The sequence below is a fragment of the Protopterus annectens genome, chromosome 4.part1 (genome assembly GCF_019279795.1).
Source record: "Protopterus annectens isolate FY-2018-M chromosome 4.part1, PAN1.0, whole genome shotgun sequence".
In the NCBI taxonomy this organism is placed as follows: Eukaryota; Metazoa; Chordata; order Ceratodontiformes; family Protopteridae; genus Protopterus; species Protopterus annectens.
The window spans coordinates 586,687,564-586,709,422 of NC_056734.1; the positions used below are offsets into that span (position 1 = coordinate 586,687,564).

The 21,859-nt window shown below is 40.1% G+C and overlaps 1 protein-coding gene across 2 annotated transcripts in view; it reads right to left on the reverse strand.

Annotated features, from left to right (window-relative positions):
• Positions 1-19,618, reverse strand: part of CCDC50 (coiled-coil domain containing 50) — an 830,503-nt gene extending 810,885 nt beyond the window's left edge. For both annotated transcript variants that reach the window (XM_044070392.1, XM_044070390.1), the window contains exon 1: positions 19,332-19,618. In XM_044070392.1, coding sequence (XP_043926327.1) covers positions 19,332-19,389 — 58 coding nt within the window. In that variant the 5' untranslated portion in view covers positions 19,390-19,618. The remainder of the gene's footprint in view (positions 1-19,331) is intronic.
• Between the last annotated feature and the right edge of the window lie 2,241 nt (positions 19,619-21,859).

Below are 21,859 nucleotides of genomic sequence, written 5' to 3' on the forward strand. Positions count from 1 at the left end.
TGGATGGCTGGTAAGGTCGAACAGAGAGCCTTGTTCTTCTGTACAGTACAGGTGGGTCTAGTGCTAGGGTTTATAAGTGCTTGCTAGAAGTTTTGAGCAAGTGCCAGGCTGAGAAATAAATGGCTTGAGTGCTTAACTTGAAAGTTTGTCTAGTTCCAAGGGAAAAACTGAAGAGGAGACTTTTTGGAGCCGGGAATAGTTTGACACTAGCTAACCAGCACTGCCCGGCACGCAAAACTGGACAAATACAGTATTTATAGCAGGGAAATGAGAGAGAGAAATTAGCCCAAAATGGCCAATAAACTAATGTCTGGGCTGAAACCACTCCACCAGGGACAGATATGCTGCTCAAAGCTCCCCTATCTCACAGGTGAACAGAGAACTTCCTTCTACCCATGTAAGGTATAGGCAAACAGAGATTTGTAACATAGTCCTGAATTCAGCACTAGAAAATAAAGCAGACACACACAAAAAACACTTTAAATGCACAATATAAAAAAATTTTTTTAAAAATAAAAAAATTTAAACCCTAAAAAACTAAAGGGGAAAGGGTAAAAAAAAAAAATTTTCCCCAAAATTGTTGATTTTCGGTTAATTTTGGAAGAATAACAAAATAAGGTAAAAAAATATTCCAGAAAGGGAAAAAAAACCCCCGGGCTTTTAACCTGGCAATCAATGGGGATTTTCCCTTTTATTCCCCTTGTTTTTTTCCCAAAGATGCGACTCTGGAGGTGTTTCTTGGGGAATATATAAAAAAACTGATTTGTTGGGCAAAAATAGAGATTTAGTTTGTATTTGGGCTCCTTGACAAACCGGGGCCGAAACTGCACAATTTATAAAATGGGTGCTGATGATGCATCTTAAGGTGTTGTTTCAGGATTAAGTTTTCCTTTTTTTACGGCATGTTTTTTCTGGAATTTGCAGGCAAGGGATGGAAGGAATTGCCTAATTAAAAATAGGTACAAAGAGAGCCACTCAGGAAGCATTTGCTTCTTAAAAAAGGAATTGTTAAAGGTTGATATTGTTCCATTTTGAAAAAAATTTTTAAAATGTATGCATATTGAGGCAGAATAGTAAGTTAAGTTGAAATAGCTTGATGGGAACATCTCACTGTTTTTATGAATGAGTTATAAGGTGATCTCATCTAAATGACAGATATTTGAACACCTTATTTGATACAAAATTTTTTATTGATAAAAACACCAATGATAATTTCCTTACAGATGAGGGAATATTCATTAATTTAGATAACTCTTCAAATTTGCTAAAAAAGGGTTTTAAACCAGATCTGTTTAAAGTTAAATTTACCAATTTGTTTGCTAAGATTTGTTTAGCTAAGTTTTTAATCAATTATAAATTAAATTTTTTATAATTTTTTAAGACAACTTTATATTAAGATTGGTGGTGATGAAATATATTTACATTATTGACTGTCTACCCCAAATTCCAATCAAATTTTGAATTTTTATAATTGCCCTTCTTTTTTTTTTAAAAAGGAGACTTTTTTAATAATTTGTTAATCTAAATAATTAGCATTGAAAGTCTACAAAAGCCACATTCCTATAATACAGTAACTTAACATTATGAGCAATAGATTGTTTTTTTATAATGGCCTATTAGTTTATAACTCATAAATTTTAATAGTAGAAATACATATTATTTATAACCACCCGAATTAAAACACATTAGAATAGTATTAGAAACCAGCAACGTACAGAAAGAAAAAAGTATTAAAGCAAAATAAATAAAATTAACCAAGAATCTAAACAATAAGGTTAACAAAGGACAGAAGCTGCCCAAAGGAAAGAAAGTAAGAATCCTAAAAAAGGATGTAATCAAAAGAAGTGAATCAGCCTAAAAAACAAAAATAAACACAAAAGGAACATTTATAATACAGTTTCAGAGAATATATAGCACAATACTCAGTATAATTAAATTTGTATCAATAGTCACAAACATTAAATTTACAAGCCTTGTAGTGACATTGTACAGACAGAAGAATGGGGTAATCCGAGAATGCATGGAGCAAACAGTCACTTGAGCAATTCACTGAGATGACATGTTACTGAAATAGTTCTTCAAGCTGCTTCTTTGGTGATTTTTGTATAGTTTTAAGCACTTACTCTGGTTTGAGATTTCATATAAAATGTCAGACAAACATTTTCTTTCTTATTAGATTCTGTATGGCAGCATGTTACAAAATTATTGATATGGCATTTCAGAAAACTGCATTAACAAAAGCACAAACACTCCTAGGTTCATAGGTAGGTACTAGGCTATCTGCCCAAAGGCATTTATAAGCCTAGCCAGAATGTGTTGGCTTCGCCTTTAGATTAGTTCCCTGTGCCTCTATCCAGCAGAGCCACTGAAGTGATCCCCAAGGTAAACTGTTTCCCAACCACTCTTCAAGGTTTCTTTTGAAGAGTGTTAGCGAGGAGCTCTGCCTAATGTGCATTGGGATCTTGTTCCAAAGCATGGGAAGTCTCTGGGACAGGAATCTATCCCTCCAGCACTATTGTTGTGGTGAGGTTTAGATCCCTATAGCGTGTGACTCGAGGGGATAACATTTTCTTCAGGTGGAGCATGTCCATCAATTCTGGGTTGTACATGGCCTTGTATGTCAGGCAGAGATCACCTCTGATTAGGCGGAATGCAACCGAGTACAGCTGTAGTTTCTTCGGTAGAGCTGCATAGGGCATCTGTTTGAGGCCAGTGATCCTCTTGGTGAAGTACTTCTGTGGTCTTTCCAGTTGTTGCAGGTGTCTTGTAAGGTACATCCCAAATGGGGCGTTGTACTCTATGATGGGTCTGATGAATGATGAGTACAGGGGCACAATGACCTCTTTTGATCTGGATGTGAACCCTTTTGTGATTAGGTGGGCCACATAGAAGGATTTTCTAACCACTTTGGCAATATGATTATCAAACGTGAGATTACTATCTACATGGGTCCCCAGATCCCTTATTAAGTCTTCCATATTTGGGGGACTACCACCTATGTGGTAGTTTGTGGGTACTTTAAAAGGGGATGACTATGCACATTTTGGCATTTAGCTTGAGGCCATGATTTTAACACCAGACATCTGTCTCAGTGAGACCCTTTTGGAGGATGTCTGTGTCAGCCGGAGAGTCAATTATAGCCCCTAGTTTGCAGTAGTCTGTGAACTTGGTCAGCCATAGTCCTCCTGTGCTTGCCTGTACCTCTGAGAAGTATATGCTGAACAGGAGGGGTCCTAGGACTAAGCCCTGGGGAACACCACTTGTAACTGGTTTAAAGTCGGACCTAGCTCCCGCAACTCTCACCATGGGGGTTCTGTCAGTGAGCCAGTTGGCAACCCATCTAGTAGGGGTTTATGTTCAGACTGGTGAGCTTGTCTATAATACCAGAATGGGAAATGGTGTTGAAGGCCTTAGCAAGGTCTAGGTAGGCTGTGTGTACCACCTTTCCCTCATCTATAGCCTTGGTAACAGTCTCAAAGAAGTCCACCCAGGTTTAGGAACCATGATCTGCCCTTAAAGCCGAACTGGGTAGGGTCCAGTGTTTGGAGGTTCCCAATGTCTCTATTAAGGAGTTCCATGATGATGTGCTCCATAGTCTTGCAGACCAAGCTAGTCAGGCTTATAGGGCGATAGTTCCCAGGGTCTGCTGTGGCTCCGACTTTGTGGAGCGGAATAACCATTGCTGTGCGCCACTCTATGGGTACATTGCTTATGGAGAGGCTGAGTTTGAACAGTGTGTTTAGGTGAGGGGTTAGTCTTTGAGCTCATGTAGGACGCAGCCTGGGACACTGTCCGGTCCCATTGTTGCTGTGTTTTTGGCTTTGGAGAGGGCTGTTTTAACCTGAGAGTGTCTGCGATTTCAGGGACTCTACATTCTTCTGGTATGGTTATGGGCCCTTTTGAGGGTAAGAGGGGAGTGAAGTTTGCGCTGAACCTGTCTGCCAGGATGTTGGCAATTTCAGTCGATTCAGTTTATTTTGTGCCATTCTGCACCAACTCTGAGCAGATCTGAGCATTGCCACTTAGATTCTTGACATAGCCAAAGAATGCCTTGTGGTTATCTTTGGAGTCCTTCAAATTTTTTCTTTCAAAGCTCATCTTGGATGATTTTATGAGGGATCATAGTTTCTTGCTGATACTTTTCAGGGTTGTCTTCCCTTCTTGGGATTTTACTCTTTTTAGGGTTGTCTTCCCTTCTTGGGATTTTACTCTTTTTCTTTACTAGTTTCCTCCTTCTATTGTATAGCTTGTTTATGGCAGGAGTCCAACAGACAGGTTTCCTTTTCTTGGAGGAGTGAGTCTTGGTTTTGCTTGGGATGGTAGGTGCCCATAGAATGCATTAGTAAAGGATTCTGCAGCTTGGACAGCGTTATCCTTCAGCATGGGGGCTTTGAAACTTTCCACCTCGATCTTAAGTAACATGAAGTTTGCTTTTGAAACGTTTTTCATGGTGGTTTTCTTGTCCAGGGGTGGGGGCAGAATGTGGATATCCAAAGTGATTTGTTTATGGTCAGATCTAACCAGCGAGGGGTTGACCTCTGGTGTAAAACACCGGTTGCCCATGTTGATGATGACCAGGTCCAATATGTTGTCACCTCTGGTGGGAGTGTTGACCAGTTGAACCAGGGTGTTCGAGTTTATAAATTCTAGGAAACGCTGAGCAAGGGAGTTAGCACTTGAGTAATTCTCCCAGTTAATGTTTGGGTAATTGAAATCACCCAATATTAGGGTGTTTGGTAGGACCTTTATGTTTCCCAGTGTTTCCAGAAACATGGAATGGGGGTCCTGGGACATGGTGGGTGATCTGCAGCAAGCTACAATTTGAATTGCAGTTTTGCCCGTTGTTAGTTGCACATGGATAATCTCTGAAGCATCGTGCTGTGCCACTAACCTGGAGGTGTGGGTATCCTTGATAAATATGGATACGCCCCCGCCTTTTGTATTTTGGTTCTGTGGCCAAAATGTATGGTATGGGTTGTAGCCTGGTAGTGCTGGGGTGCTCTCTGGAGCCTTAAACCAGGTTTCTGTTACTGCACATATATTGATTTTCTCCATACTGAGGAGTGCCTAGAGTGCGTGCATTTTGAGGTTTAGACTTCTGGCATTGAGTAGCATTACTCTCAGTTTTTTGTTACTTGTGCTATTTACGGCGGTGGGTTTTGAGCCTTGCCTAAAAAAGGCACTATGGGGGTGGCAAGAGCCTTGGCCAGTATTCGAAAGCCTAAGGGTGACGGGTGCAAGCAGTCTCTAGTGAAGCAGCGTGGCTTGTCGAGCATGTCATCCCAGGCGGACAGATACTGGATCCCCTTTGAATGACACCAGAAACTTAGCCAATTGTTGAAATTGGGAATGTTTTCTTTTTACCATGGTATCAGTCTTGGTGAGGGCAGGATGTGCTCAGGGTCAGGGTCATACCAGCCTGGGCTATGTGATCAGAGCTCTTCCAGGTCTCTTTTCATGTAGTCCAGGGAGGTATGGCTCAGGTCATTCACACCAACATGGACAATGACAGTCATATTTGTACTTGTTCTGGAGTGACCTGAATGCTTGTGTTATGTTGCAGATCCTGGCACCAAACAGGCAGCTAACAGTAACCTTCTCCTTATTCAACCTAGTGAGTGGGATGTCAGTGTGCCTGACTATAGAGTCACCTATTACTAGTATATTGGGTATGTTATTCTGCCTTAAGGGCTGTGATTGCGTGGCACACTGGTTTTGTGAAGTATGTGTTTCACGGTTTGTGTTGGGGGGGGGGGGTAGAACTTGCATGGATGTTTGCTTTGGATGTCTCTGCTGGTTTTGCAGATTTTTATTTACAGCCTCCGAGTATGTTTTCATGTATTTGTGTGTGTCTTTTGCCGGTGCTGCTTTAATGGGTTTATGTAAGACTGGTGGTGTGATGCAAGTATTTCCCTTCTCCTCTTGACTGTCTGATCCAGTCTTGGGTTGAGAGAGCTTAGCCTCCAGTTTGGCTGAATAATTGCATCTCTCGCATGTATTAGTGTTTGGCGATAGGAGGAGGAGGGGGTTGTCTGTGTACACGAGGCAGTTGTAACATTGCCTCAAAATGCCCAGATTCACCAGTTGGACTGGAGAGTACACCTGAAACTGCCCTTTGGACATGCCTGGATAGGTACAGTGAACTGGCTTACTGGATGGCTGGTAAGGTCGAATAGAAAGCCTTGTCCCTCTGCACAGTACAGGAGGGTCTAGTGCTAGGGTTTATAAGTTCTTGCTAGACGTTTTGAGCAAGTGCCAGGCTGAGAAATGAAATGAATGGCTTGAGTGCTTAACTTGAAAGTTTGTCTAGTTCCAAGGGAAAAACTGAAGAGGAGACTTTGTGGAGCCAGGAATAGTTTTACCCTAGCTAACCAGCACTGCCCGGCGTGCAAAACCGGACAAATATGGTATTTATAGCAGGGAAATGAAAGAGATAGAAATTAGCCCAAAATGGCCAATAAACTACTAATGTCTGGGCTGAAACCACTCTGGACTATACTAGCTTAGAAAGGCGGGAATTTTTGTTTCGTTTTTTTTTTTTTTAGAAAATAAAGCAGAAACACACAAAAAACACTTTAAATGCACAGAAAAGGATACTTATTATATATCACAGATCAGAGTTGTAGTCAATGCCCCTAGTAATAAAGTAAGAAGAAACACAAATACAGTAAAAGCAGATGAATGAATATATATATATATATATATATATATATATATATATATATATATAAACACAATAGAAAACAAACTAATTTAAACAAGTTACCCAATTAACCTGAAAAAAATGCCCAAAACTGAACCCTGTTCCAGCAGTCTTCAAATCAGACAAGTTCTAACTGCACACCCCTGCTTACTAGGGTGTAGGGGAGCCTTCTCCAAACAAGTTGGCCTGGATCAGTGCTCAAGTTATACAAACAAAGCTAGACTCAGCAGGCCTGAATCTGGTTTATGCTACAGCAACAAGTCACACCAATTTCAGATAGAAACAGTTCAAATAAGCAGGCACAATAAGCCTGTGATCAGAAATTCCCAGCTCAGAAGGGCAGAATCCAGCCTCTGTTCAAATAAGCAGGCACAATAAGTCTGTGACCAGAAATTCCCAGCTCAGAAGGGCAGAATCCAGCCTCTCCTCCCACAACAGTGCAGACCACAAACCTTCGTAATGTAGAATAACTGACCTGAAGCCCAAGTGCTTAAGCCAGAACCAATACACTTTTAGAATAGCAAACACTGGGCCTTCAATTAGCAATTCCCAGCTGAAAAGGATGTAAGCTACCTGTCCTGCCACAACAGTGCAGACCACAAATCTTCTTAATGTAAAGCAGCCTGTATGAAGCCCAAGTGCTTAAACCAAAAGACTTAGAATAACAGTTACAATTTAATCAGGCTACTACCAAGCAGTAATAAATGCAGCAGAATAGATACATTTAGTACTTTTAAGAAAAGCAAAATAAAGTAGGAGGAAAGAGAAATACAGTAAAAGCAAATGAATAAAGTGCATTTTTTTTTTTTAAGTGTAAGGAGAGAGGAAGGTTGAACCTAAGTGGGATGGCCTTCTCAAATCTTCTCTCTGTATTAAGTGGAGTGAACACTAGACTCAGAATATGACCTCACTGTACTCGGTTAAGTGAGCAAATGAGATGGACCCAGGAGGAGTGTTCTAATACAGACTTATAGGAGGGGAGGGCAATTCCAGAGCCACCAACACATGAACAGGGATGGAGGGTGGGGAACTAACTGCAGGGAGACACACAGCACACTGTTCAGAAACACACAAATAGGAAACAGAAAAAATGAAAATACAGTACTTTTAAAACTGCAAGTTTGTACTTAACAGAATACTAAAATACACTACTGCAAGTCACTTAGCTTCAGCTTCTAATGTAGATTTTTGTAGCCAAGCAAGTCTCTCAGGAGTTGAGCATAAAATGATTTCTCAAACATTGCGGCTAGCATTTAAAGTACAGAGGAATCCCTCTAGGCTATTAAATATTAGCTAACTTCCTGACGGAAGTACATTGGAGGTGGATTCAAAATGGCATTGTGATATGTACATACTGTGGTAAGCTTTTTGATTTCAGAGACGGCCCTTAACAGGGTGCTCCAGAATGAAGATATGGAGTACCTTGTTGGGCCGTCTCCAAGGACATGCTACAAGTAAATCAGGCAGTCCAGTTGAGAGATATACACTAATCAACAATATGATTTATCCCCCAGAGCCACCTCCAGGAAGGCATCGGCAAGCCAAGTGATTCAAAATATCGCTCAGATGTGTAGATCAAAATAGCCATCCCTACCATGTTACTGTAGTGAACATGGCCAAAAGGCTGTGGCCATCCATCATGGAAGAGGTAAGTACTGTGGATTTTAGTAGCAAAGTAGATCAGGACGTGTGTGAATGAGTGCATGCACGCGGTTGCATGTGTGTGCGCTCACCTGCCTGGGAGGTAGCTGTCAATCCATACATTTACCTGTGGACTTGATATGTTTTGATGGAAGTCAAAAACAATGCTTAGCTGCATGCAGTGTAATCATAAGCTTCAACCGTTAAACTTACAGACGGTGGGATAGAAGGATGCCATGACCAACGTTGTTATTTTCTACCCAAATCACATATCCTTTTACTTTTATCACAACACTGTATGGAGATAGAAGGAACATACCCAGAACCATCAAAACAAAAATCTGTGGCACATCACTGTCAACCTACTTCAGAAAACTCCATGCTTACCCGGTTTTGAAGGGGAAACTGAGACCCTTCCTCCGGGCCAGTGATCAACAAGTCGCAAACCGCACTGTGGACACCAGTAAGACATTCACTTGGAACAAAAATTGATATACACAGTATTTCTAGATGCAGCGCTCTCTGCACCAAGCACAATTTCCCTTAAAAGCATACAGGGAACACACAGTCCTGTGGCTGGGTTTCTCTCCCCCAAGCCCAAAGACTCCCCACTGGCACAGCTATAGAGCAGAGTCCTCAGCAGAGTGTTCCAACCCAAGTCTTCCACCACCCTCTCTGTGAAACCAGTGCTCTCGAACTCTGCTCAAAGTAGCCGACACACACACACACACACACACACTTGGAAAAGGCCGTCACACATTTACCAGTTGGTACAAGGTAGTTCTACTGCCACCAGAAGACTTGTGTGTTTGACCAGTGCTGCAAGGCTTTCAGGAGTGGCTACAGTGTCATCAAAAATATACAAGGACTCTCAAAGATTGATATATTCTCTAAAAGATCAGCCACAATGAAAGTTGTAAATATATTTAATAATTCATAAAAAGAAAATGAAAAATACTAAATATCTATTTACAATAAACACCAGAGTTTCAATCACAGGAAATATTAAAAAACACACACGAAGAGATTAGTTAAGTGCTGTTTTTCTGTAACTGTCAATTTCACTATACTTTCCTGACTAATCTTACAATTACTATTCCATGGTTACTTACTAAAGCAAGACAAGATGAAGTGGAGGAGCAGTCTTTCTCCTTTGCCAGGTTTCAAAAACCGACTGTTCTAAGACTTCTGTCTCATCTAGTATTAAAACATCATTTCGGTGGTGGATTACAGAATGACATCACAAACATCTGGTCATCTGACTGGTTCCCACACTACCTCCCTCTAGTAGAAAATTAACCAGAATTTAGCAAATGTGTGTTACCATACACAGACAGAGCTTTGTGAACATGTGTTACAGCATCTGGAAGCTATAAAACTATTTCAAAACTTCCACCCTGCCAGGGTAGCAATTAGTTCACCCCTAAAGGACAATACAGTGTGGGTCCTAGTCCTGGTTTTCACAGACATTTCTTCTCTGTCTGCAATAGGAACTGTAAGATACAATCTTTATAGCCTAAACCAGATAATTTAATTTCGGGCTATTTTTCAACATTAGATGGACTGAGATGGCCATGGTGGTGCAGTGGTTAAGCACTGTTACCTCACAGCAAGAGGTTCTCCAGTTCAATTCTCGGCTGGGGTGCCTTCTGTGCGGAATCTGCATGTCCTCCCTGTGGTCGCGTGGGTTTCCTCCGGGTGCTCCGGTTTCCTCCCACATCCCATAGACATACTGTAGGTGGATTGGACTCCAAACTGGCCCTAGGTGTGAGTGTGTGCCTTCCATGGAAGGTTGGGTGCCGGGCTGGCAACTCGACACCGTAAAGCTCCACTGCCAATCATAAGCAGACAGGTGATCCTCTGTGGTGACCCCTAACTGGGAAAAAGCCAGAAGAAGATGGACTGAGATTAACCTCTTCTCTTCCAGTATACTCTGTTGCAATATATTTATTTCAACAATTGCAATACAGTCTGATATACAGGTGTATTTCTTTTCTGTCCAACAGGACCCACTACTGGTACATTTTTAAACACGAGCAGCTTTACAAATACATTTTCAACCTGTACAAGTCAAGTTTGATATGCAAATGGCATATAATTCTTTACAAAACTCCAGCTAGCTATGATGGCATGTATTATACATCCACTGCCCTACTGGCAATATCTCACATCATCACAGAAACCATTAGTCGATGGACAGTAGATGCCATCACACTGGATTCATACTGTACTTTAACTTCTTTTCTCAAAACATTCTAGATACAGCCACAACTAAAAGGATGAACAATCCAAAATTGGGGGCATTTTAAATACTACTGTAATTCACTCAAAAAGGTAATAGAGCACTAAGGTTTGTATCAACATGCATTTTCAGAATAAGCAAAATTGGATCTGGCATAAAGCTCCCATGGCACCTGCTGAGGGCCCTGCATAAGCTGGCCCCATCTGTGCTTCTGGAATTGCCCACACCCTGATACTTTAAACACTTAAATTGTATAAGCATAAAACACTATAAAACATAAAACACAAAACTCTGTTTATATAAAGTAATTTTCTTCTTTAATGAAGCACCACCATTAAAATGTGAAACAAAAATGCGAAACAAAAATGCATTTTATCTAGTATTTTTGAACACGAATACAGAGTTTGGGAATATTTTTACTTTTTTTTTTATTTTTTTTTTACATAAACATGAAAAATGCCTCAATGTAATGCCATTTTATTATTTATCAAGCCCATTTTCTTTACATAGCTGTGTGCCATCATCAAGAAATTATAAGTGTGAAATTCTTTTTTTCAGTTATCCAAGCATGTTCTTTATATTTAGGGTTTGTGTTTACTGCAGAAACACAAACCTGGAGGCTCAAATTATAAGTAATAGTTTTAATTTGCAGTGTTCAGGTGGTGCTTATAGTACAAAAGAAAGCTTTTTGGGGGCCATAAAAGTCCACATTATTCATTAACAACTTGTAATAAAGAAATATAAAATGTCAGCAGAAACAGCAGTTTGAGATGGAACATCTGCAAACAGCTGAATATAACTGAGGTGGGGGTACTACCAAGGGGATGTCAGGTTAGAGAAACTTGACTTTAAAATGTGTATTTTTTTTCTTATTGCCTATCTCCAAGTCATATTTGCTTTAGTCTACACTACAATTTTCACTTTCTAGAGAATGTGTAACCTTTCTCCTTTAAGGAAATAAATGGCCTTGAAATGTAAAACGCAACCTTCTGTGGTTTCTCAGCAAAGGACTTCATTGCTTGCAATATAATTAAGTCAAACAAGATCTGGAGACAGGAAGCAAATGATCATAACGTTCAATTAAGTGTAGCTCATAGACATAGTTGGGTGCAGATTTGAGGAAGCAGTTATGTAAACTGTTACTAGATGTTTTTTCTTAGCTAGTCCATCACTCTTCTATGGTGAAGGGAACTAAAGCAGTTACACTTGATTTATAATGGGAATGCAAGATGATAATCTGATTACTTCACTACAGAACCCAGAGTAATGAGAAAAAGTGTACATTAATTGGTGCAGTTTGTCTAAGTTTTATACTTCGCTTGGGAGACATCTACAAAGGATTAGTTTTGAACTACACATTGTATTAGTTTCTTAACCAAGAGTACTTCAAGGGAATTATGTCCTTTGTAAAAGAACTACAATATATTTAGCTGCAGATCAAGTGAATACACTAACTTCAAAGTAAGCAGTAAAACTTGGCTTCACAAATGGTCTAATACTGGATAATTAATATTTCCATTTATTGTTACTATTTTTGCATTGTAGATGGCACTACTCATTTTTATATGTCATGTTCTTTTTTTGCAGTTTACTATTCCCAGCCATGTAATCTTATAAGATTGTGTTTATTTAGCAAGTTTGGAACTGTCATTTGCCAGTTTTGAGCTTGAAATTGTGAACACGTCAAATGTCTTCCTTGGGGGAAAAAAAGTTGGCTCAACAAGAACTTATTTATCATAAACACATTAGTGGAATGTCTCACTTCCATATACTGTTGCTAATCATTTGTTTGATGATTTGAGCATTTTCTTTTCTGCAGCTAGGTTATGTAAACTCTTGAGAAAGTGGTCTGTTTTCGCAGGATCACAGCTTCTACACCATCTGGCTGGCATCTACTTACATAACTAGCCTACTCACACTGTTTTTGTTAGAACACTGGGGCATTAAGTAGTTTGCGGTGCATTTTGAAACTCTTCTACAAAGCTCAATTTACAGACCACATATTGCTATTACAGCTTTCTCATAGGGATACTTTTCTCAGGCACATCGCATCACTCTTGGAAACCTATGTAATGTCTGCTGATCTCCTGGATTTGAGCAATGTATAGATTTTTTTTTTGGGGGGGGGTCATGTTTCAGACCATCAATGTTAGAATATGATCCATATTTTGAGACCTCTACCAAAATTTAATTTGTTCATATATAAATTTAAATGTATACCATTGTAAGCTATTCATCACCAGTCATGCTTTTGCCCTCTCCCTTTACTACTGTGACATGGACAAGAACACAGAGGACAAAATCATGTTTCCATATCTGACAGCAATCATTATATTACCTTGAAAATCTGTTACAGAGTTCATATTGGCAGTACAGTTTTAAATGTAGTATATTACCTGTGGAACAGAGCAAATGAATGATGGCAAAAATTATGAGGTGCAGTACCCAGCAGGATAAAAGCACTCTCAAACTAAACAAAACTCAGATGACAGATAAATTCTACCAAAACCACAATCGAGGAAAGTCTGGCTTCCCTAGCTAAAGACAACCACAAAGCATTATTTAGCAGTGTCCGCAACCTCAAAGGCAATAAACAATTGTGCGCAGAGCTCACTGTAAATGGAGCCAAATATACCATGCTAGAAGATGTTACAAACCTCCTGGCTGATAAATTCAGTTTCAACTTTACTCCGCTCTCCCCTTCAACCTTCCCTCAGGAAATATCATCAAATATAACTCCCCCTACTACCACTAGAGAACAGGTCCCTAATGTTCTCTCTAAGACCAAGAACACTGCATCAATGGGCCCAGACAATATCCCAGGATGCCTTCTTAATAGCATGAAACATGACCTATCAGGGCCTATGCAATTACTATTTAACTGTAGCCGCCAAACAGACTTCATGCCTCATGAATGGAGAAAGACAACAATCATCCCCCTGCACAAAGGTGGGCCATATACAGACCCTGGAAACTACAAACCCACAAGTCTCACTAGTCTTATATGTAAAGCCATGGAAAGAATTATCATGGAGATGATCAACAGAGATATAGTAAACCTCCAGATACTGTACCAAACAGTTTGGTTTCATCACGGTCAGATCATGCCTACTCAACCTGGTGGATTTCGAGAAGGTCACCAAAGCAATGGACGAGGACAAAGTCATTCACAATGCCTACCTTGACCTGGCCACAGCATTTGACACAATATCCCACTCAGGTATTGTTGGCAAACTCAAGCGATTAGGTATAAACCCGTATGTCACCCGGTGGATAGCCAACTGGCTCACAGAAAGGACCCAGGAAGTTAGAACTGGGAAATCCACCTCTACAAAAAGGCCAGTCACAAGTGGACTCCCTCAGGGAGCAGTCCTTGGACTACTCCTTTTTGGCATTTACATCTCAGAAGTCAAGGCCAATGTCAGTGGTCTCTGGCTGACTACATTTTCAGATAACTGCAAATTACGAGCGGTCATTGAATCTCACACTGACACAAATGTTCCCCAGGAGGGGCTGACACAGACAAAAAAAAAAATGATGTCAGTGCCATGGACTAAAACTAAAGGCCAATAAATGCACAACAGTATCCCTTGGGAAGTCATCCGTCCCTGGTAAGCATCATATTGACAACACACCCCTTACAGCTGACCCAGTAGTAGGAGACTTGGGGACACACATATACAGTAATATTTATTTATTTATTGCATTTGTTTACCGGGAAAGTCCATTGGGCCTTGGAGAGCCCATTTTCAGTGGAGGCCCAGGGAGAAACGCTCCACATACAAAATTATACAGAAATTAACTTTCAGTTACGTAAATGGCAAGAAGGCTATACTTTACAGAATATACAAATTTAGTTAAATGAATGCTTAGAGAGCTAGACAGTAGCAATAATAGGCATGGATTTTTAGTTAACAGTATAATGTACATGCAAGAGTTAGACTGAAATTAAACAGGTTGCTGGATATGGATTGAAGAGTAGAATAGGAGTACAAAGAAGACATACATATAGCGAGAAAGGATATTTATCAAATTTTTGGGTAGGTATCAGGCCAGGGTTGGCACAGCTGGGATGGTTAGAGTGTAGGCTGGCAAGGAGGAGGGGGTGGGAAAGAGTTGGGGAAAAAAAGTAGAGGGGTAGAGTAGGGGAGATAGAGTTTAGAGAGTTATTTTTGGCATGGGCATAGCCAGCAAGGGGAGAGGTATTGTCTAAGAGACCTCTTAAATAGGGCAAGGCTACTAATGGAGGTTATTATGGATGGAGGGAGTTCAAGAGTTTGGAAAACAGTATAGGAATAGAGCATTTGACCGGCTGGGAGTTGGGGTTTGTTGACTTTGAGCAGAGTTTGTTTTTCTGATCTAAGGGGTCTATTTGGCTGGTACAAGGTCAGCAGGGAGGAGAGAGATGGGCATGATGTGGGTTATACATTAGTTTATTTGCAGTAGTTAAGTGAAGGTAGTTTAGATAGAGTGGTAGTTCAAGCCAGCTGAGTTGCTGTAAAGAAGAGCAGTGGCAAGTAGAGGATCTAGCATTTGTTGCGAATTTGGCAACCTTATTACAACATGAATCTACCTTGGTTTTGAGGGATGAGTAAATATTTGTAAGGATAAGGGCACCATATATAGCAGGGATGGAAGTAGGAAGGCTGAAGCTAGAGCCTTTTTTGCACTAAGGTTAAGATAACAGTTGTGCCTGTAAGGGGTGCCCAGTTTCTGATGTGTTTTTTTGATACTGTTGAGAAAATGGAGTTCAAATGTTAGTTTTCGTCAATGGTGACACCCAACAGTTTGGCGCTAGAGACAGTTTCAATGGTGGTATTATTAAGGGAGCAGATAGAGAATTCTGAACTATTTATGGGGGTTGTCTTTTTGGGAGTGAATAGAATCAGTTTTGTCTTGTTTGGATTGAGGGCAAGGTGGTTGTTTTACATCCAGTTTTCAGTGTATGTAAAGGCTTGTTGGGTTAGTAGTTGAAGCTCAGAAGGGGTTTTTGCAGTGCAGATGATTGTAGAGTCATTGCATATTGGATCACGGTTCCATGAGTGAGGGAGTTATGGAAGTCTTTTATAAATATGGTGAACAACAGGGGGCCCCAGAATGGAACCTTGGGGTACACCTGTAGTGATGTTGAGGAAGGGAGAACAGGATTTCTGCCACTTTGTAGATTGATATCTTTCAGAGAGATAGTTTGAGAACCAGTTTAGGTTTGGAGGGGAGACACCTAGGTTGCTGAGTTTGGAAAGCAGAAGGGAGTGAGGTACGGTATCAAAGGCTTTTGAAAGGTCAAGAAAATAAAAGAGTAGTGATGATTTGATTGGTATCACGTGCTCGATTTACAGTATCCAAAAAGGATATAAGAGCTGTGTTTGTGCTATGGCCTGGCCTAAAGCCATGTTGGGTTGGGGAAAGAAGTTGGTTATTAACTAAGTGGTTAAGTAGTTGGGTATGCACACATTTTTTACCAGTGGGAGCGAGGATAGCAATGGGATGGAAATTGGAAATGTCCGAGTTTTTGCCGCCTTTATGGAGAGGAAGAATGTATGCTTTCTTCCAGATATTTGGGACATGGGATTCTTGAATGGATCTTTTAATAAGTATACTAATGGGGTAGGCGATAGAGCTTGCAGATATTTTTAGGAATTCAGAGGGTAGGTTGTCAGGAGCGTTGGTGCAAGGTTTTAGTTTTTGAAGGAGTTTCATTATGGTGCTTGTGGGAACAGGAGAGAGAGAGAAAAATTAGGTAGATCTGAGGATGGTTGGTTAGGTGAACTAGTCTTAAGAGGAAAGGTGGTAGTCAACTTAGCTATGGTTTCAATGAAGTACGAGTTAAAGAGAGGCTATATCGGAGGGTGTTTTATCAGGCTGTGGGCAAGGATTGGTGTTGGAGCCGGGGTGGATTATGGAACTGATTGCTCCCCAGAATTTGAGGGTTAAATTTGTGCTGGTCCTGAAGTCTATGGAAATATTCTCTTTTGTCTTTATTGACCTGTTTTTTGGGCTTTATTACGTAGTTGTTTATACAGTGCAAGGTCAGCTGGGTTTTGCCACGCTTTCCACACCTTGTCCCTAGTAGACATGATTTGCTTGGTGGATTTGGCAAGCCATATGGCATGATTAGTCTTGACTCTTTGGTAAGCCATATGGCATGATCAGTCTGACTCTTTTTAGTCAGGGAGAGGCTACACTGTCTAGGGATTTTGAGAAATGTTGAGTTGAAGAATCTTCTGCCTCCTCGCGGGGGATGGTTTTTAATGGTGCCCAGTTAATATGCCGTAGTATTTCATTTAGGGTTTCTGGTGAGAAGTGGGATAGGTCCCCGATTTGTTTTAGTTGTTGGTTATTTGTAACTGAGGTTGTTTTACATATAGCAAAGGCAGGTAGGTGGTCACTTATGCTATTTGAAAAAGTTCCAGAGGAGGAAATCCTATTGGGGTCAGATACCAGGATCCAGTCTAAGACTGAGCCTTGGTTCTTTTTACTATTAGGTCTGGTAATATCAGTGATAAGCTGGGTGTACTTAAATAGGTTGATGTTAGTTTGGGGGTTATTGTTTGTGATATTTAACCAATTAATGTTAACATCCCCTAGGATGATTGTTTCATTCTGGATATTTCTGCATGACCAGGTGAGGATGTATTCTATTATTGGAATATTATTACCTGGGGGAATGTATAAGACTATAATACAGAGGGTTTTATAGTTATTTAACTTTAGGAAGGACACAGCTCTTCTGTGGAGAACTGTGGAATATAGCTTTTGATCATCACGCGTCTACAGTGGTGAGGAAATCATTCTATGTTGTGCAACTTATAAACAAAGGTATAGCATCAAAGTCCAAGGAAGTCATTGTTCAACTATATTCAGCATACATCAAACATATCATTGAGTACTATGCCCCATTTGGTATGTACCTAACCAGGCATATCCAGCAATTGGAGGTTCCTCACTAAAAGAATACAGGGCGTAAGTAATATGTCCTATGCAAGCCACCTCAAGGACCTATCTCTGTATTCTGTCTCCTACAGGCTTTTGAGGAGAGATCTAGGCCTGGCATACAGGGCATTGACAAGACTCCACTCTGACGGGTCTCCTGCATATCCACAAAAACAGCACCAGAATTACCCATTCTAAAGATTTAAAACCTTGTCTGTGATATAAATAGGATCTGATGGACAGATGGGTATGTATCCCAGAGACTGTCCAGTCTATGGGACAAGCTCTCCATCCATGTGAAGCAGAGTTTCTTCCTAACCAAATTCAAGTGCAACTTGGACAATTGGATGGGAAACCAGAAATTCATCCCTGGGTTGACACCTATGTCTCGAATGGACAGAGGTAACCTGTATATGGTTAATCTCCCAGGCCCATGCTTACACTTATCAAGACCATCAGAACTTGTCTGGGATGCATGGCTAGGCTTAAAAAGGCCATTTGGTTGTTAGCCTAGTAAACACCTGTGAACGTATGAACAAGTGTCACGAGGTTAGCTGGAAGAAATTCAGAATTAATTTAAAGGGGAGTTTCAATGGAATTTTACTGTTGCTCGTGTTGGCTGCTTTTTTTATGTCAGGACGTCTTTGTTTTATTCAGCAAACGGTCTTTATATATGCGTGTGTCGAATTTGAAATAAAAAGATATTAAGTGATCACTATAAAATGTGCAATATTTATAACGGATAGTTTGAACATTAGTTTATAGCAGTTTTGGAGAGATGAACACAAAGGTATAACGGCATGGATAGCTGTGGTCCATTAGCCTGGCTAAGTCTCTATTTGAACATGATCCAGTTTTGATAAGAAGTATGGAACTCTAATTTGAGACTCTCTGTAACATTCGGCAATTTACAAGAAAATAAGACATTTTACAAGTGACAACGTGAAAATCCTAAGGCAAAATCAGGGGCAGTTTGATATCAATGATTCACGAAGTACACAACTATAAAATAAAGTGTTGCCAGTAACGAATTTGTTCAACAGGTGCCCCTCTTGTCAACAAATCTGACATTAACACTAGTCTTCAAATGTTAAACAAAATGAAACGGAAATTAACTAACTACAAAGTTACGGAACGTTTCCCAGCATTTTCGCACTATACTTATGAGCAGGTGAGAAGCTACGGCAGCTTTCTGGGATACTGACATAATGTGTACATGAACGCACGCAGGTAATGATATTACAATAAAAGTTGCAGGCGCAAAGACAAAAGAACAACTTTTTAGACTTCTGTAACGCCAACATTCCAAATGCTTGCTGCGCCACAAAATCCCTGTCCCCGAGATCTAATCGAACTCTATATAATGAAAGTAGCAAAACATTTATAACGAAAAAAAAATCCAAAACGTAGTCCTGCTGCTATAAAAACAAAAGGCCTTCCACGAAGGGCAGGTGCACCGCGTGTAGAAAAGGAGGCGTTTAAATGCTTTCACTTGTCTGTGAAAAAAATATATTGCTTCTTACAGACTAATACAGTTGCGCCCCCTCTCCCCATGCACTTCACCGCAATCCTAGAGCTCTAAAGCTCCTTAGTTAGCAACAGCACAGCAAAGCTTAACGTTACTGCCAAAGCTTGGAGCTTTGTGGCTGAAACCAAACCGGTTTCGAACACTGTGCGGCTGAAACAAAAACACAGCTGACTTACTGACCTGCAAAGGAAAAAATCCAAAACCTGCTTTCAAATACAACAACAAAGAATGCACCCGCCCCCAAAACCCAACGAAAAGGAAACACACATGAAGTATTTCTGTACCTTCTCTTACTCCAGGTAGCTTGGACTGATCAACGTAAAAATCAGCCCTGTCGTCCATTCTGCTCAGATTCACAGTTTCCTCTGACTTCTCAGTCTCCTTCGTTAATTCAGTCTTATGTTTATCTATCCCAAGTCAAGCACAGCAAACCACACACCATCCTCTAAAATTATTGTCATGCATCAAAAGCCAGGATGCCGCAAAACCCAAAAACTGGTAATCAGCACGAAGAGTACTACGACCCAAGGTGACATCAGATAAAGAGGCAGGTCCGTGACTGTGATGTCACTGTGACCGCCCTTGTGGATGTTTTTATGAAGTGCAGCAGGCCGAGGTGTTTGTAAGTTCGGGACTGGTGTACTTAGTGTAGGGCACATGGAAACCTGTCATGAATATTATCTCTTCTTTAGTTATCGTTTATTGCAGGATCCATCCATAAGTGCCTTCTCTATAAACTTCTACCTGAAGCGTAATTTGTTATAAAATGTATTCTCAACCAGAAACCCAGAAAAGTACTTATGTGTACCCATTCCGAGTACTATATTACGTGAAGAAGGGCAGGTTGCCTAGACTTCAAGTGCCCGATGTCGCATATATCTCAGCTCAGTTGAGTCAACTGTCCTGGTTTTCAGGAACGTCCTTAATTTTGACTCAAATTTTAGACCTGTCCCTCAATCCCTCCTAAAACTAGTAACTTTAGCAGGAAAGGTGAATAATGACAATAGTTAAGAATTACAGTCTTGTTTTACTTCAGAAGTCAGAACATGTATATTAATTCACATTCTCTTATTCTTTCAATATCACAGGTTAATAGTGCTAATGGTTTAAGTGTCCCTGATTTTTTTCTTGATTTTTCCCTGATTCTGTTTAAATTTGTCCCTGATTGGTTGAAAGATATGCCAATATCTGGCTTTTTAATGGAAATTAAAATATTCAGGAGATAGCATACCCACAACCATGATTTCTGAAATCTGTAACGGTCAGTCCCTTCCTAACTTTTAAAAAAGTTAGCTTCCTTCTATTCAGTAAATGGGACAAAGATTTTGGATTAATTTCAGATCTTATTGTGCCGCACAGTCAAGAGTTTCTTATAGGACCTTCTAGGGTTAACTTTTCTTCTTCCTTATTATATAATTGTTGGGTGTTATAATCCATATGTTGGGATTTTACTACATAGGCAAATCTTGTGTAGTCATACTTCTCAACTGTATGTTTTTTCGCAGAATGTCCAAATTTTTGCTTCATATTTTTGGTCTATTTCTCATAAAATTGTGGTTTTCTGGCAAATCCGTGGTAAATCATTGAGGGTTGAAGTCAGAAAATAATGACATTTAAGTTTCAGACTTCATGCCCATAGTTGGCATTAGGCATAGGCCAACTAGGCGGCCGCCTAGGGCATCTCTCTAGCAGGGGTGCTTTTCCAGTAATCTGGATAGTGTAGATAGACCAGGAGGGAGGGCACCAGTTGACCAAAGGCCGTCCCTGTTCATACCCTTTAGAAAATTAATGCTAATGCAAAACCTGTTATTCTGTCATCTTCAAAAGTTTATAAAAGCAATATTTAAAAAATGTCCCTATTTTTGGACCTATCCCCCCATTATTTGTGGCTTTGTCCAGATTTTTTGTTCTAAGAGGTTGAGAGTTATGTTTGTAGTGCTTATATACATGTGTGTAATTCACTGACTTTTAAGTGTGTCAGAAACAGTATTCAATACTTAGTCTGAGTAAGCAAAAAGGCACAAGGGGTTATGTATGGGGATACAATGTTACTGTGTATGTGGGGTGTTGTGAGGCACAAATCCCAGAGCTAAGCATCTCACAGCTTCTCAGTGTGCTATAGTGTATGTACCATGCATGCACTAAGTGCCTTATTGTGCTTAAAGAGTGTGAATGTGTATTTTCGCATTCATTAAAATTTAAATTAAGATCAGGTATCAGAAACACGATATTACACATTAATGCAAAATATTTATTTACATTTTTTAATTGAGAAGTCATGCTTTCAGTGGAGTCTCACAGAAAAATCCCCAGCAATCTCATTACAAATATAAAAAACAATGCAGTTAATACTGACAAGCAACATGCAATTCTTCTTGTCACATCAAGTTATACATTATTTTGGGCAGCATTCACAATTCCTTACAATGTTGTCTAAAAATTTGATATTGTGTATGTTTACATCAAAATTTAAACAAAATTGTGCATGTATTCATGAAGCCAAATGCATACGTGTGCATTTTAGTTCATTCATTTATTAGCATGTTGCCAATGTTATCCAATTCAGGGTCAGTAGGTAGCCAGGCTGAGTCAATTCCAGCACTCAGTGAATGCAAGACAGAGAAACTAATCCTGGAAAGGAAACAGTGTATTGCAAAACAATCAAACAGTTTCGCACCTAGTGGCAATTTTGGGATATGGGAGAAAACCAGAACTCAACGCTCACACAGAAAAACACACACACACACACACACACACACACACACACACACACACACACACACACCTTTGTGAACAGTGGGATGGCATGCCT